The sequence below is a fragment of the Myxocyprinus asiaticus genome, chromosome 36 (genome assembly GCF_019703515.2).
Source record: "Myxocyprinus asiaticus isolate MX2 ecotype Aquarium Trade chromosome 36, UBuf_Myxa_2, whole genome shotgun sequence".
Classification (NCBI taxonomy): Eukaryota; Metazoa; Chordata; class Actinopteri; order Cypriniformes; family Catostomidae; genus Myxocyprinus; species Myxocyprinus asiaticus.
Window position 1 is genome coordinate 23,763,500 of NC_059379.1, and position 12,915 is coordinate 23,776,414.

Consider the following 12,915-nt stretch of genomic DNA (forward strand, 5'->3'; position numbering starts at 1 on the left):
GGAGTCCTGAGGCAGTTTAATTGTTCAAGAGGAAAATGTCCTGAGGGTAAAAACTATTCTTATGCCTGGGATGTCCTGGCACTCAGTGCTCTGTAGCACTGGCCAGAGGGCAACAGTTCAAAGAGGGAGTAGGCAGGGTGTGTGGGGTCCAGAGTGATTCTACCAGCACATTTCCTCAGTCTGGAGATGTACAGGTCTCGGAGGGTGGACATGGGGGCACCAATAATCCTCTCAGCAGTCTTGACTGTCCGTTGTTGTACTTTCCTTCTGTCTGATCTGGTGGCCGAACCAAACCAGACAGTTATAGATGTACACAGGACAGACTCAATGACGGCTGAGTAGAACTGTGTCAGCAGCTCCTGCAGCAGGCAGGTTGAACTTCCTCAGCTGGCGAAGGAAGTACAACCTCTGCTGAGCCTTCTTCACAATGGAGTCTATGTGGGTGTCCCACTTCAGGTCCTGAGAGATGGTAGAGCCCAGGAACCTAAATGACTCCACTGCTGCCACTGTGCTGTTCAGGATGGTGAGGTCGCAGATGAGGCCAATGACCGTGGTGTCGTCTGCAAACTTCAGGAGCTTGACAGTGGGGTCTTTTGCAGTGCAGTCATTCGTGTACAGGGAGAAGAAGAAAAAACATCCTCTAGTATTAAAGTAAGTTAGATTCAGCTTTATTTAACTATTACTGTACAGAGCAAGGTGTCAGTAACCTCCAAACATGTTCTCTCATACGTAATTGAGTTTATTAGACAAATCTCAATACGTTCCCCTTTCTTGGCATCTTAAAGGAATAGTTTACCTTATGCTGTCTAAAACTCATATGACTTTGCTTCTTCTGTGGATCACAAACAAATTTTTCAAGGAGATATGATGTGTTTATATCCATACAATGCAAGTCAAAGGGGTCCAAAACTTTCAAGCTCCAAAAAAGACATAAAGAAGCATTAAAGTGGTTTAATCCATGTTTTCCAAAGTGATCTGATTTTGGGTGAGAAATAAACCAAAATTGTATTCCCTTTTCATTAATAATTTTGACATCTGCAGTCTCCTTGGCGCATTATTCATAATTTAAAGCTGAATTACACTTCCTCGCGCTTTACCCAAGTCAAGATCTATAGTGATAAATGAGCCAAGTTATTGTTTTGGTTGAATTATTCCTTCAGTTAATGCTACCACACCAATGGCTTACTTTGTAAATAAATCACTTTATTACTTTGTTTGTTTTTGTCATGTCATGAGAACATTTTTTAGATTATAAAACCTTGAAAGCCTAAGATCCACATTAGTGTAAATAAAAATAAAAAAATCATCACTGAATTAAATACAGCTATTTTTGCCTTACAGTACATACACATTGCAGATGTTTTTGTTTTACAAATAAATAAATAAAATAATAATAATAATAATAATAATAATAATAATAATATATATATATATATATATATATATATATATATATATATATATATATATATATATATATATATATGAGCATCAATTTTACAGTTTTTGTCAGCTATCATTTCAAGATTTTAATGCCCAACCAAATAGGCATTTGAATGTTACATTGATTTTTATTGAAGATTTATGCATTAGAACAACTTTCTCACTGCCTCTCAAAAACTGGGGTGTGCAAAGAAAAACAGAAAATCACCATTATTTCTTTGTTGTCATGCATCTTTTTATACAAATAATAAATCTGTAATATTTGTGTGTACAATCTGTGTTGTCCTTTAGATGATTATTAAAAGACCCATTTCAGACCCATTTTCCCTATTTCAGTAGGTAAACGGACACATTTAATTTAACTGCACACACATAATAAACAAACTTGAATGCATTACTTTAATCCTGTATTCTGTTAAACAGGGGATTTCACTATTATAGTGAACATTATATATGTCTAACTCTTGAACTGTTGCTGTTCGTTTGACGGCGACTGCTGGTGCCTGGACTGGTAGAGGTGCAGCTTGCATTAGAGTTGATCCAAGCGCTGGTTCCCTCCCCTGCTTCAACCTCCAGATCGCCAACATCCAGGCTCTCATACATCTGGTTTATCTGCCTCCTTATTTGGGCCATGCGACTCTGCATGCGCAACATCTTCCTGCGCAGGTTGGCTGCAATGGCCCTCTGCTTCCGCCGCTCGGCTATATAGCGTTGCTGCAGATCTCGGTAGCAGTTGTGTTGGGCCTGGTTCTCTCGAAAAAGTATTGTGCCACACCCCATGGAGCACAGCTGTCGCCAGTGGCTGCAGCTCTGGTCATGTGCCTGAGCATCCTTCCTCAGCACCCGTTCCCCACAGCCCTCATGTGGGCACAATTGCCACTCATATGGACAGTTAGAGATGTGAAGGTACTCATTAGAAAGTGGGAAAGTGGCCTTGCAGCCCCCCTGTTCATTTCGACACTAAGAACAAAGACACAGGAGTTTTATTTATGTTCACTTTTTGAACAGTGTACAGTACTTTCGTTGCCACACTGCACAAAATCATTTTCTTACTCTTATGTTTTGTTTTCCAGTAAAAATATCTTAATATCTTTAAAACAAAAGAAACAAAATGACATAAGATATTACGTCTTGTTTTCAGAGTAATCTAGCATGATTACATAATCATATTAAGGTAAGATATTAAGATATTTGCCAATGGGGTAAGAAATATACACTTAATTCAAAGGGAAAACATGTCTATTTTGCTTACCCCATCGGGAAATATCTTGTCATTTTGCTTCTGAAGTAAATAAATGTGTCTTGTTTTGAGGATGTTTAGATACAGTATTTATACTGGAAAACAAGACAATGATACTGATTAAAAAAAAATAAAAAAAATAAAATCAAAATTTGCCTACCCTGATCGATAAACGGCCAATAGATTTACTCAGCTTAAACAAAACAAGCATTTGGTTCTGGTCAATAGACTGCCTACAGCATGGGCATTTCACCTGTCTGAAATAAAAAAGCTGGTTATTAAGCATATACATAACATTACAGTAGCTTTGATGCTCAAATGTCCAATTAGATACATGAAAGAGAGTACATGGTAAGTCACAGAGTGCTGATTGTAATATATTGTTAATTTGTTACCTTTTCATCCACTGTAAAATGCATTCCTTGCAGAAGATGTGGTTGCATTTAAGGCGTACAGGGCACCGTAGAACCGCTTTACAGATGACACAAATCAGATCATCGTCCGGGGTATTCACAAACTGCTCCACTTCATAACCACCACTCTAATGTCAAACAAAATATATTTATATTATAATCATATTTAATGTAATTTCATCTCTACATCATCTTTGTTTATTTGGTAAGAGGAGGGGATAGGCCATATTACTAATAAATGTAAACCCTTAAAACATAAAATTAGTCAGTCCATATACAGTATTATCAGGATTTTTAAACATAAGTACAACCTTTTTAAATATACAATACATGTACAGTATTTCTCACAAAGGAAATATAACATCTCACCAAAAAAAAAAAAAAAAAAAACTCACCATTTTCACTATAAGTGTGTTACAAGAACACAGCTGATACAGGCACTGTATATTCTAAAGAACTTGGAGAGCAAAGAGGCAGACACCTGTCATCACAACTCACAGCTAAAACATCCCAAAGGAGATCAATTTCCAATTTTCTCTTCTTTTCCATTCTAGCACAAGTGACAAATGTGGTTAGCACCTGACAACGTTTTACATTAACTACTGGGACACTGTTTTGGTACCATCTAGGTTTTACTCACCAGACAAAGGCATTGCTATGGAAACCACTGAACTTTCAATGGCTGCCTGCTCTAGAGGCTACAAGCCCTATTCTCTAAACACAGAGCTCTGAATGACCAATGAGAACACAGTAGTCTATTCTGTACAATAGAATATATAATAAATTGTTATATGTGAATAAAATATGTACAAATTTGTATATGTTATGCTGTGTTATGTCCTACGCTTTAAATGGATTTGTCCCACACTTTGACAGAATCAAATCAATGACACTGTTATTGGAGTAGCATTATAACTCATGTTCTGTATGTGCATGAGACAGATGTTAAAAAGCTTTTAACAATATAGAACACACCAGGTTGTACTGGTCATCGTTCACATGTATAATGGAGATATGTCAGTGATTAAGTTATGCCACCCACTTAATAGGAAACTGGACACATTTTTTAATTTGACAGTAATGTATAGTGCCCACCATATAAAGCTGACATTGATTTTAAGTTGTATGTTTTAATTTTTTAGCAAAGAACATTTACATGGCAGGTTAAAGGAATTTTATGTCCAAGCAAAATTGTCCATGTCTAAAAATATAAGAGAGACCAGGGTTATTAGGGCTGCCACTTTTTAGTCCAGTGAATTTCTCAGGGTAGGTTTAATTTTGAAAGTAAATGTATGCATTGTCACACAGAAAAGTATTGGCTAAAAAAATAATAATAATAATTATAAACATTTACACCATTATTGCCCAGAAAAAAAAGATTGTTATCAAATCTTTAATCAATATACTTGTTGCAATATAGCAAATGACTGTTGATCACTATAGGCTGTAAAATTATTTGTTCATGCCATACTGTATGACCAAAGATTTTATAGCAAGTCAGTCCACTGCCAGCCATCTTTGGAACTCTCGGAAGGCTATTTCCAGTCATGCCAGTGCAGCTCCTATCTACTTGAGAAAGACCAAAATCTCAAAAATGGTTGGTCAAGATTACGAACAAAGAACATATTTCAAATCAGCAATAAAATCTGACAATACTGGTATAAATAATTGTGATTCTTTACCTCATATTACGCTAAAAAACTAAATTTTCCCGGCATATAGCTAATGCGCTTGCACGTTCTCGAGTTGACTGATAGGTGATGTCTGTATCTAAAAGGTGACTGGCTCTTTTACCTGTAAGGCGGGCCTTCCTTTCTACAACCGTTGACCGTTGGGCACTCAGATCTGCTTGGTTGAGTGTTCCAGTTTCTCCCAATCATTTTAATAGAAGTGGCCAATCTCTAATCTCTGGTATGACTCAATATCTTCAGTGGTTACAAAATAAGGGGAATCTGTGAGGGGAAGCTGACTTTGCCAACACATGTGCACCTGCACTACATCTCAACAAACAAACGATAGAGTTTAATAAAGGCAACAAAGTGTGACAGCTCAAACTGTTTCTGAGAATGTCTGGTTGTAAGCAATTAACAAAGGTTTGTGATTTAAGGAAATGTAGTTTCCAACAGATTTACAGAGAAAACATTGCTCATTACTTTGTTAATAGTTACACTTTATTACCGGTAGTTGCTTTTCATATGTTACTGTAAAATAAACATAATTACAGGCCTAATTGAGGAAAATTTCACCAGACAAACTCAGTCACTGGTGAGAATAATAACTAGGTTCATGTTCTTCAAAAATAGGTTAATATTTTAATAATATCAATAAAACTTAGGAAACATAGGTTCCCTGTCTGTCACTCACTCGACGTTGTGTTGATGTAGTGACACTAGGGGTCACTCTTGGGAGCCCGAAACACCTCTGGTCTTTGAAAAAAGGCCAATGAAAATTGGCGAGTGGTATTTGCATACCACTCCCCCGAACATACCGGTATAAAAGGAGCTGGTATGCAACCACTCATTCAGATTTTCTCTTTGGAGCCGAACAGCCGATGCTTACTGAGCTGAATTCTCATGGCTGTTCATTCACCTCTGCTGGATCTGATGCCGCATTTCAGCGGCTTCTCCCCCTCTGCACTGGTGCACTGCAGAGAACACCCCTGGGCGCTTCAGCAGAAATAAAAGAGTATATTCTGAAAAAAAGAGTATATTTTCTCTAAAAGAGCGGCACACACGGAACGTCTTTTTAAAGATGTCTTTCCGTTTGTGTGTTATTCCTGGTTGCGGTCGTTATCTCTCTCCTTCTGACGGTCACGATCGCTGTCTTTCGTGTCTAGGCGCTACCCACGCGGAGACAGCGTTCGTGGATGGGTCATGTACTCATTGCGAGAACATGACCATGGTAACGTTGCGGTCGCGGCTTGCCTTCGTAAGAAAGCAAGCCACCCCAGCGGCTCCCCGCCTCGGTCCTTCTACCTACAGGTATGAGGCCGGCATGGCTAGCACTGGGGGCGATTTGGGGACCTCAATGGGACCACCTCTGCCAGGTATCCCCCCACGGACCTCCCATTCTCCAGCACGCTCGTTTGCCCCGATCGGGCTTCCGGATGAGTCCGCCGGCTCGTCTCACAGTGAGTTCGACCTCTTGTTTGGAGCCCGTGAAGATGATGAGCTCTCGAGCGCAGCATCGGAGAGTGGGCTCGACCAGTCAGATGCGGAAGCCTCAGCTAGGCTCCCCCCCTCGGGTATGGTCGCCCAGTCACAGGCTGATGCAGAGATGACGGACATGCTTTTCCGGCAGCCGCGAGTGTCGGGCTAGAGTAGAACCCTCCGCTCTCCCCTGAACCCTCACGGCTCGATGATTGGTTCCTGGGCTCGCGGCACCACTCACAGCCACGCCCCACCCCAGTTCCTTTCTTCCCAGAAGTGCACGAGGAGCTGACAAGGTCGTGGGAGGCACCTTTTACTGCCCGGTCCCAATCTTTCAGCTCCTCCGCCCTCACTACCCTCGATGATGGGGCGGCCAAGGGGTATTCGGCGATCCCCCCGGTGGATAAGGCACTCGCGGTGCACCTATGCCCGCAGAGCGCCGCCACCTGGTGTGGGCGCCCGAAACTCTTGTCCAAGGCCTGTAGGTTTACGTCATCCCTGACGGCCAAGGCCTACGGTGCCGCTGGACAAGCCGCCTCTGCCCTGCACACCATGGTTCTCCTGCAAGTTCACCGAGCCAAGGCGTTAAAGGAACTGCACGAGGGTAGTTCCGCCCCGGGATTGATGCAGGAACTGCACTCGGCGACCGACCTCACCCTCCGGGTGACGAAGGTCATGGCGCGGTCTCTCAGGTGGGCGATGTCCACCTTGGTGGTCCTGGAGCGCCACATTTGGCTCAACCTGGTCGAGATGGGAGAGGCCAACAAGGCACGGATCCTTGGTGCCCCCATTTCCCAGGTTGGCCTGTTCAGCGACACCGTCAAGGACTTTGCCCAGCAGTTCTCGGCAGTGAGGCAGCAGAAGGAAGCTATCCAACACATCCTGCCCCAGCGCGGCTCAAGATTCCGCACCCCATCTGCTCTTCACCAAGGGCGTCCTCCTGCTCCTGGACAGGCCCGCGGCTGCGTTGGCACATCAACTGCCTTGAGTTGCTGGCAATTCTGCTTGCCCTGCGAAGGTTCCGGCCGTTGATCCAGGGCAAAAATGTGTTAGTTCAGACAGACAACACGGCAACGGTGGCATACATCAACTGTCAAGGCGGTTTACGCTCCCTTTGTATGTCACAACTTGCCTGCCGTCTCCTCCTCTGGAGTCAGCAGCACCTCAAGTCGCTGCGAGCCACTCACATGCTGGGCGACCTCAACACTGCAGCGGACGCGCTGTCACGACAGGTTTCCCTCAGGGGAGAGTGGAGACTCCACCCTCAGCTGGCTCCCTGGACTATGCAAATATGCGTTTCCCCCAGTGAGCCTACTTGCACAGACCCTGTGCAAGGTCAGGGAGGACAAGGAGCAGGTCATCCTGGTAGCACCCTACTGGCCCACCCAGATGTGGTTCTCGGACCTGACGCTCCTCATGACAGCCCCCCCTATCGAATCCTCCTGAGGAAGGACATTCTTTCTAAAGGACGGGGCACCATCTGGCACCTGTGACCAGACCTCTGTGAATCACCATGTCTGGCCCCTGGACGGGACGCGGAAGACTTAAGTGGCCTACCACCCGCGGTGCTAGACACGATCAATCAGGCTAGGGCTCCCTCTACGAGGTGCCTGGATCCTTGAAGTGGTGTCTGTTCGTTAAGTGGTGTTCTTCCCGACGCAAAGACCCCCAGAGATATGCAGTGGGGTTGGTGCTTTCCTTCCTGCAGGAGAGGTTGGAGGGGTGGCTGTCCCCCTCCAACTTGAAGGTGTATGTAGCCGCTACAGCAGCATACCACACAGTGGACGATAAGTCCTTAGGGAAGCATGACCTGATCATCAGGTTCCTGAGAGGCACCAGGAGGTTGAATCCCTCCAGACTGCGCCACATCATGGGACCTCTCTGTAGTTATTCAGGGTCTATGGGGAGCCCCCTTTGAGCCCCTGCAGTCAACTGAGCTTAAGGCACTTTCTTTAAAGACTGCCCTCCTGATCCTGAGACCCCGACTGGGCTATGTGCCCAAGGTTCCTACGCCCCATTTAGGGATCAGGTGGTGAACCTGCAAGCGCTGCCCCAGGAGGAGGCAGACCCAGCCCTGACGTTGCTGTGTCCGGTGCGTGCTTTACACATCTATTTGGATCGCACGCAGAGCTTTAGAGTCTCTGAGCAGCTCTTTGTCTGCTTTGGTGAACAGCGGAAAGGAAGCGCTGTCTCCAAGCAGAGGACCGCCCACTGGGTCATTGACGCCATAGCAATGGCATATCACGCTCAGGACGTGCCGCCTCCTGCAGGGCTACGAGCCCACTCTACCAGGAGTGTGGCGGCCTCCTGGGCCTTGACCAGTGGCGCCTCTCTAACAGACATTTGCAGAGCAGCAGGCTGGGCAACACTCAACACCTTTGCGAGGTTCTACAATCTCCGGGTTGAACCGGTTTCGTCCCGTGTAGTGGCAGGCACAAGCAGGTAAGTCCGGGACAGCTGGCCGGGTGTATCGCTTGCGCATAGCACCTTTCACCTCCCCTGAGCTGAAGACGTGCTCTGTTGACTCCCAGTAGTGTTCACAAAGTGTTTTCCCTGGATGAATTCCTCTGAGCCCTGTGACACAATATTTTACATACATTTTAGTTATTTTAAAACTTTACATGTTTCTAGTGCTTTTTTGTTTTTTGTTTTCATTAGGGTTGAAAATGTCATCATCAAGTCGTTTCCCATCATGTTTGCAGTTTGCGCAACTGGAAAAATCCAACTGCGCCGCCTCGCTCTCACAATACTTTTTTGGCATACGTCACCATGACATCACAGCAAGTTGGAAAGATTTTTTAACCGGTGTCAAGATAAATTGAGTCCCCCCTGAAATTGGGTCTCCCTCTGATGTCACAGCAATTCCATTGGCTAGGGTACCTATTAATGGGTACTAGGGGGCAGCGCAAGTTGGTGACCTGAACGGTTGTGCTAGTTCGAGCTCTGAGGCATTTTCGAGAAATTGCAGTTTTCTGGTCAAATATTTTGGCCATAAGGTAGGGAGTGTAAAACTGCTATAAAAGCTGGAATGCACAAATTCTCATGTTGATAATAAGCTTAATTGTGAACTGTACACTATTTAGATAAAAAGAAGGTACCGATTATCCAGCATGCTAAATTAGCAAAAATGCCAAAGAACAAAGACAGAAAATCACTTTCTTCACTCTTGGGTGTTGAGAGGGCATCTAAGGAATATGATTCCTCCCCAGAAACTCCAACTAGCAGTCCTCTTTCAAAAAACTCAGTCAGGGATATTCTCCATGCTATCAATGTCCTCACAGATCGCTTTACGTCGATGGAACAACAGATCGCCCAGAATTCGATTTTGATTGCTAATCTTTCGAAGACTTTGTTGGCAAGGAGTTGAAATCTCTATCTACAAGGGTCAAGACAAATAATAAAAAGGTATTGCAAATAGAGCAGGTTGTCGGGATGGTTCAAGGCAAATGCGATCAAGCCGAGATCTACAGCAGGAGGTGGAATTTGAGGTTGAATAATCTTAAAGAAACTGCTGAAGAGAATATTAGAAGTGCTTGAAATCCTCAAAGTTCTTACTCCGGATGAGGTAAATGTCCTCCTCTTTTACGTCAACACAATTCCTTGGAGTGAAAATAACCACCCCATCATCCAGTTCTCGATGCACACTAATGCTGTGGCCAAGGGTGAAAGCAGCGAGAGAAGAAGGCAAGAGAGCTTACTTTTGTGGAGCAGATGCCTTCATAGAGGGAGTAAAACTGTTTGTCAACGACCATCAAGATATGAATATTAACTGAGAAAGAGTCTTTATCATGCACGGGCCGTATACTTGTAATCAGGGCCGTAGCTAGTGGGGTGAAAGGTGGTAACAATTCTAGGGGCCCAAAGGTCCAGGGGGCCCAATTTTAAACTGTATTTTTAAATAGCAAAGGGGCCCAGAGCAAGATACAGTCAGGGGGCCCAGATTACCTTGCTACGGCACTGCTGGTGCTACATCGATATTTGATTAGCTATTTACGCTGACATCACCAGGGAATATATAGTACGCGGTGCGCACAGAGCCTTAGGTGAGCCCGAAACTGCACACAGACACACTCCCTTCTGTCTTTAAACAGGCACTCGGTGTTAGTTTGGACAGACATGAAACAAGAACTAAAGCGCTTGGGGTGTTCATAGCTAAAGTTATGCTGCCCTTACTCCGTTGATGAAGATGTGGGATTTCCGCGTATGATAACATACTTGAGTTGCGTTATGTCATCCATTCTCGTATTCATTTTAATAGCAAGTTTATTTCTTCTATAGTGATGTACAGATTCTGAATGTTGAATATATGTTGAGTTACACTTTACACTTTAAACACTTTATGTTGATGCAAGTAGCATAATAATGCAGGTATTAATTTTAAATGTTGAATTAGTGATTAGAGAAAGGTTTTCTTTTAGTTAAGGACCCTAATGAAAATTAACCATGGTTTTACTATAGTAATATTGATAGAATTAGCCATGGTTTTGTGTAGTTATACTGTAGTAGCCATATAGTAACGATGGTTTTACTATAGTAATATTGTATTAGCCATGACTGAAGTAACAATGACTGCTGTCACCATGGTTTTCTTGGCAGAAATCATAGTTTTGATACAATTAACTATTGGACTTCCTGTTTCGGTTGCTGCCAGCACGCTGCATGAGGATTTGTAGCTTGCTAGCCTGCTTAGCATTGCTTATTTTTATACGTTCATCGTATTATCCTTTGTCATTTTACTGTGTGCTTCAGGTTTTTCCACTTTTCTACTGTTTCAACTGCATGCATTTTACAGCGTGCACTCATTTTCTCTCTTTTTTTTCCTTTTCCCGTTTGTCTACGTCTTGCTTCTCGACTGCGTGCATTCGTTTTCTCCACTGTGTTTTACATGGATTATTGCATCAATCTCAAACTTCTAACAACCACATTGATCTCAAACCCTCGCCGCTCAAGAACAACCATAACAACAACAACAACAAACAACTGCGGTAAGACTTCCAAGACTGAGCATCCGCTCATGTTATTTCTTCCTGCATTGCATGCCACATATTTACTATAGCTTCTTCCAGCAGCAGTGAGGGATTCACATGTGATAAATGTAAGGAATTATTCAGGCTGACGGAGAAGTTTAATGAGTTAGAGACACGCATCTGACCACTAGGGGAGGTCAGTGAGAAAGAGAAGCCGGTAGATACCGTTTCGGATGCAGGTAGTATAGCGAGCAACACACACACTTTGGTTCTGGCACTAGAGCCCCTGCAGCAGGGCGTTTGGGTGACGTCTCAGCAGCATACCTGCTCAGCAAAGCGACACCACTCTCCCGTTCCTGTTAGGGTTTCCAATCAATTCTCCCCACTCAGTGATGCACCCACTGAGAATCTTGTTGAAATACCCTTAATTGGTGATTCTATTGTAAGGAACGTGGAAATAGAAACTCCATCCACCATTGATGTCTGAGACCGTCAACCCGCGCATCTTATCACATGGCTTAGCGTGGAGACATAGCGCGTGTGGAGGCTTCATGCCATCCACCACGGCATCCACGCACATCTCACCACGCACCCCACCGAGAGCGAACCACATTATAGTGACCACGAGGAGGTTACCCCATGTGACACTACCCTCACTTGCAACCAATCCAATTTGGTTGCTTAGGAGACCTGGCTGGAGTCACTCAGCATGCCCTGGGATTTGAACTTGTGAACTCCAGAGGTGGTAGTCAGTGTCTTTACTCGCTGAGCTACCCAGGCCCCTGATTAAGGTCAAACTTGAAAAAAATAATTAAGGTAAACATCATATGAAGGTAGGGCTACTAAACATTAGATATTTTTCTTTCAAAACACTAATTGTAAATGAAATTATTACAGATCATAATTTGTATTAGTGATGGGTCGTTCATGAACGATTCGTTAATTTTGAACGAATCTTTTATGTGACTCAGAAGAACGAGTAGTCTCAGAGAGTGATTCGTTCATTTTGTGTTGACCGCGCATGTGCATTGCACAACCTCGTTCGTTTGTTATGTGAAAACCGCATAGGCGCTGTACAGGAAACAGAAATGATTAGTTCACCTTTCAACTCTTTTGGTCCGAGTCGTTCGTTCTTTTGTCACGTGACAGTCGTATACGCAATGCATTGCTCACACAGGAAACAGAAAATATGAATTCACCTCTCGAGTCTTCTGGTCTGAGCCGTTCGTTCATTTGTCATGGGACAGCCGTATAAGCTATGCATTGCTCACACAGGAAACAGAAATGATTAGTTGACCTCTCGAGTCTTCTGGTCCGAGTCGTTCATTCTTTTGTCATGTGACAGCCGTATACGCTATGTATTGCTCACACAGGAAACAGAAATGATTAGTTCACCTCTCGAGTCTCCTGGTCCGAGACGCTATGCACATACAGCTGTCACATGATAAAAGAACGAATGACTCAGACAAGAAGATTCCAGAGGTGAACTACTCATTTGTTTCTCATAATTTGTCCTTGGCTGCATTATACATTTTTCCTTATAGGGACTATAATCAAAGTTTGCATAAGTAGATGTGTTGGAGGGAATTTGGCTATTGAAAATGTAACATTTTAATTTAATTTAAATACATTTTATTATCAATTCTGCTCAAATGAACGAAATGAACTAAATGACTTGAAAAAAGATTCGTTCATTTTGCTGA

General features: G+C 43.5%; 1 protein-coding gene across 1 annotated transcript; it reads right to left on the minus strand.

Moving 5' to 3' along the window:
• Positions 1 to 1,496: 1,496 nt before the first annotated feature.
• On the minus strand, positions 1,497 to 3,661 carry LOC127427239 (RING finger protein 151-like). Its single transcript, XM_051674713.1, has 4 exons — positions 3,492 to 3,661; positions 3,079 to 3,224; positions 2,844 to 2,940; positions 1,497 to 2,403 (listed from the first exon to the last, which is right to left on the minus strand). Exons 1-4 carry the CDS (start codon positions 3,492 to 3,494, stop codon positions 1,891 to 1,893), a joined length of 759 nt encoding a protein of 252 aa, XP_051530673.1. The 5' UTR covers positions 3,495 to 3,661; the 3' UTR covers positions 1,497 to 1,890.
• Positions 3,662 to 12,915: the final 9,254 nt, after the last annotated feature.

Bases quoted from the DNA above. Each gene is read 5' to 3' on its own strand.
- LOC127427239 (XM_051674713.1), bottom strand. The intron at 2,941-3,078 runs GTAACAAATTAA...TTTTTATTTCAG, and splicing joins ATTTTACAGTGGATGAAAAG to ACAGGTGAAATGCCCATGCT. The intron at 2,404-2,843 runs GTAGGCAAATTT...CTTTGTTCTTAG, and splicing joins TTGGCCGTTTATCGATCAGG to TGTCGAAATGAACAGGGGGG.